This window comes from Chinchilla lanigera, unplaced genomic scaffold (genome assembly GCF_000276665.1).
Source record: "Chinchilla lanigera isolate Chin_1 unplaced genomic scaffold, ChiLan1.0 scaffold00036, whole genome shotgun sequence".
In the NCBI taxonomy this organism is placed as follows: domain Eukaryota; kingdom Metazoa; phylum Chordata; class Mammalia; order Rodentia; family Chinchillidae; genus Chinchilla; species Chinchilla lanigera.
Window position 1 is genome coordinate 326,376 of NW_004955437.1, and position 4,271 is coordinate 330,646.

The 4,271-nt window shown below is 48.3% G+C and overlaps 1 protein-coding gene across 1 annotated transcript in view; it reads right to left on the reverse strand.

The window, feature by feature from the left end:
• Positions 1 to 1,817: 1,817 nt before the first annotated feature.
• Positions 1,818 to 4,271, reverse strand: part of LOC102029440 (heat shock 70 kDa protein 1-like) — a gene marked incomplete at its 5' end in the record, with an annotated part of 7,660 nt that continues 5,206 nt past the window's right edge. Inside the window, 1 exon segment of the mRNA XM_005389389.2 lies at positions 1,818 to 4,068. Coding sequence (XP_005389446.1) covers positions 2,130 to 4,055 — 1,926 coding nt within the window. The 3' untranslated portion in view covers positions 1,818 to 2,129.

The following is a 4,271-nucleotide window of genomic DNA, read 5'->3' on the forward strand; positions in this document are numbered from 1 at the left end:
AAAAAAAAACAAAACAAAACAAAAACAAACAAACTTCATTTCTTTGCTGGGCATGGTGGCTCATGCCTGTAACCCCAGCACTTGGGAGGCTGAGTCAGGAGGATTCTTGCGAGTTTAAGGCCAGCCTGAGCTGCATAGCGAAACCCTGTCTCAAATAGACAAAAATAAATAAATAAATAAACAAATAAATAAACACTGGCTAACCTGTAGAAAGGACCCATGCCCCTCCCTCCATCAAGTACTGGGGATTGAACACAGACTCTTACCACTGAGCTACATCCTCAGCTCCTATTTTATTTTATTTTTATTTTTTATTTATTTTTGTCTTTTTGAGGTGGGGTTTCGCTATGAAGCTCAGGCTGGCCTTGAACTTGCAGTGATCCTCCTTTCCCAGCATCCTTAGTGCTGGGATTACAGGGATGCATCACAATGCCCAGACCTTTTTATTTTTTGAACCAGAATTTGTAAATTGCGTAGGGGCTGGGCATTCAGCTGGGGCTGGGGATTTAGCTCAGCGGCACAGCACCTGCCTGGCAAGCGCAAGGTTGTGAGTTCGATTCCTGGTACTGGAAAAAAAAACAAAAACAAAAAACCAAAAAAAAAAAAGGCATAAATTGCCTAAACTGGGCCTGAACTTTTGATCTTTCTGCCTCAGCCTCCCAGAGTGCTGAGATTACAGGTATATGCCACTAAACCCAACTAGAAATGATGCATTCTAATATTTCCCTTCCAAATAATATCTCCTTAAATACAAAGGGACACAAATGCAGTTACTTATATGTCCATGCTCTTTTTTTGGTGTTTTGTTTGTTTGTTTTCTTGGTCTTTTTGAGACAGGGTCTCGGTATGCAGTTCAGGCAGGCCTTGAGCTCACTTTGTAGCCCAGGCTGGTCTGGAACTCGCAACAATCCTCCTGCCTCAGCCTCCTGAGTGCTGGGATTACAGGCGTACACCACCACACCTGGCGCTCCATATTCATGTCCTTCAGGTTTTTATGAATTTGTGAAGAAGTAAAAAAATTTTTTTTGTCTTTTTTTTTTTTGTCTTTTTGAGACAGGGTCTCGCTCTGCAGTTCAGGCTGGCCTTGAGCTCACTTTGTAGCCTAGGCTGGTCTCAAACTTGCAGTGATCCTCCTGCCTCAGCCTCCCGAGTGCTGGGATTACAGGTGTGCACCACCACGCCCGGCTAGAAGTAAAAAAATTTTTATGGAATAAGACTGGAAAATCCTTCATTTCTCATCTTGCATGAAAGTATATTGTCAGGGGTTTGTTGTAGAAATACTTTGTGTGTAAAGGATGAAATAATGGATTCTGGCTGGGCATGGTGGCACATGCCTGTAATCCCAGCACTTGGGAGGCTGAGGCAGGAGGATGGTTGTGAGTTTGAGACCAGCCTGGGCTACAAAGTGAGCTCAAGGCCAGCCTGAACTGCACAGAGAGACCCTATCTCAAAAAGACCAAAAAAAAAAAAAAAAAAAAGATTCTGTAAAAGTACAGGTAGTGATCTGGACCTCATCCACAATGACATCAGGACGTTCAACAGTGTCTGCTCCTCACTACTGTCCAGCTGAATCCTAAACATTTAATCCAGAATATGTTTGGTTATAAGCAGTAACCACAGCAACAGCTGCAACAGTGAGACAGGTGTCTGAGGACAGAGAATTACTTTTCTGTTTGAAACAATGAGCTCATAAAAATACAAATACTTTCCCCTTCCCATTTTAATCCTTCACAATGAGCTCACAGAGAACACGTGTTCTCCATTATCTGGCCTTTACTTTTTAAACTGCACTTATAGCCTAAAGATACCAGAAGTAATTGCCTTTAGGAACAAATTTACTGAGTGACAAATAACCATGCACGCAGGAAGGAGCAAGTTGGTATGGCTGGAAACAAATGAGACGTTCAAAATCACCAGCTGTTCAAAGAAGGGCCTTGTTGTCCTTAAAAAGTCCGTTTCAGAGCCGCAGACAAGATGTTGGTGTATGAAAGGATGATTTATGAGACTTCTCCATCAGAATCCCAGAGGGATGGTAACTTTGGTCCAGGTCCAGTCAGTTCAAGAATCAGAAGAGGAAAGGAATAAATTTCACCTAGAAGCACCCTAGAGTCCTCTAGTTCCGGGAAACATTAATCTACTTCTTCAATGGTAGGGCCCGCTGCAGGCCTCCCGGGTGTGTACCCCACTCCACACGCAGGCCCAGTACACGCTCCCTGGTAGAGCTTTGTGATGACTGGATTACACACCTGCTCCAGTTCTTTCCTCTTATGATCAAACTCGTCTCTCTCGGCCAGCTGATTGGCCTCCAGCCAGGAGAGGGCCTCATTGCACGCACTTAGTATTTTGTTTTTATCAGGCTCATTAATCTTGCCTTTCAGACCGTCATCACTCACAGCACTCTTCATGTTATATGCATAGGATTCTAAGGCATTTTTTGCAGCAATTTTCTCCCTCTGGGCCTCATCTTCAGCTTTGTATTTTTCAGCTTCCAGAACCATGCGCTCGATCTCCTCCTTGCTCAGGCGGCCCTTGTCGTTGGTGATGGTGATCTTGTTGGCCTTGCCCGTGCTCTTGTCGGTGGCCGTGACGTTGAGGATGCCGTTGGCGTCGATGTCGAAGGTCACCTCGATCTGGGGAACACCCCTGGGAGCAGGGGGGATTCCGGTCAGGTCAAAACGGCCCAGCAGGTTGTTGTCCTTCGTCATGGCCCGCTCGCCCTCGTACACCTGGATCAGCACCCCGGGCTGGTTGTCGGAATACGTGGTGAAGATTTGTGTCTGCTTGGTGGGGATGGTGGAGTTGCGCTTGATTAGGACGGTCATCACACCTCCAGCTGTCTCCAATCCCAGGGACAGGGGAGCCACGTCCAACAAGAGCAGATCCTGTACCTTTTCGGACTTGTCCCCCATCAGAATAGCTGCCTGTACTGCGGCCCCGTAGGCTACCGCCTCATCGGGGTTGATGCTCTTATTGAGCTCCCGGCCATTGAAGTAGTCCTGAAGCAGTTTCTGTACCTTAGGGATGCGCGTGGAGCCCCCTACTAAAACGATGTCATGGATCTTAGCCTTGTCCATCTTGGCGTCCCGAAGAGCCTTCTCGACGGGCTCCAGGGTGCCCCTAAACAGATCTGCACACAGCTCCTCAAACCGGGCTCTGGTGATGGACGTGTAGAAGTCAATGCCTTCATAAAGCGAGTCGATCTCCAGGTTGGCTTGGGTGCTGGACGACAGCGTCCTCTTGGCACGCTCGCAGGCCGTGCGCAGCCGCCGCACGGCGCGCTTGTTCTGGCTGATGTCCTTCTTGTGCTTCCTCTTGAACTCCTCCACGAAGTGGCCGACGAGCCGGTTGTCGAAGTCCTCGCCGCCCAGGTGCGTGTCGCCCGCTGTGGCCTTCACCTCAAAAATCCCGTCGTCGATGGTCAAGATGGACACGTCAAAAGTGCCTCCACCCAGGTCAAAGATGAGGACGTGTCTCTCCCCTTGACCTGCTTTATCCAAACCGTAGGCGATGGCGGCAGCTGTGGGCTCGTTGATGATTCTGAGCACGTTGAGTCCTGCGATTACACCTGCGTCCTTGGTGGCCTGGCGCTGAGAGTCATTGAAATAGGCTGGCACGGTGATCACGGCATTGGTGATAGGGTGGCCCAAAAAGGCCTCCGCAGTCTCCTTCATCTTAGTCAATACCATGGACGAGATCTCCTCCGGGTAGAAAGCTTTATTCTCCCCTTTATAGGACACCACCACCTTGGGCTTGCCTCCTTCGTTGATCACTTGAAAAGGCCAAAGTTTCATATCTGACTGCACCACAGGATCATTAAACTTCCGGCCGATCAGCCGTTTGGCATCAAAGACGGTGTTCTGGGGATTCATGGCCACCTGGTTCTTCGCCGCGTCCCCGATCAGCCGCTCCGTGTCGGTGAACGCCACGTAGCTGGGCGTGGTGCGGTTGCCCTGGTCGTTGGCGATGATCTCCACCTTGCCGTGCTGGAACACCCCCACGCACGAGTAGGTGGTGCCCAGGTCGATGCCGATCGCCAGTCCCTTAGCAGTAGCCATGTTTGTCCAAGGCCTGTGCAGAAAGAATGAAATACTTTTTCAAAAAAGTGCTTTTTAATTGTCTTTTTTACTGAATAACAAATGATTTTATCGTTAAGATGTACTGATCAATTTTCAAATGCAAGAATATAACATAAGAATAAACACACCTTGCCTGCCTAGCAAGCACAAGGTCCTGAGTGTGATTCCCAGAACAGCAACAAAAAAGAATAAACA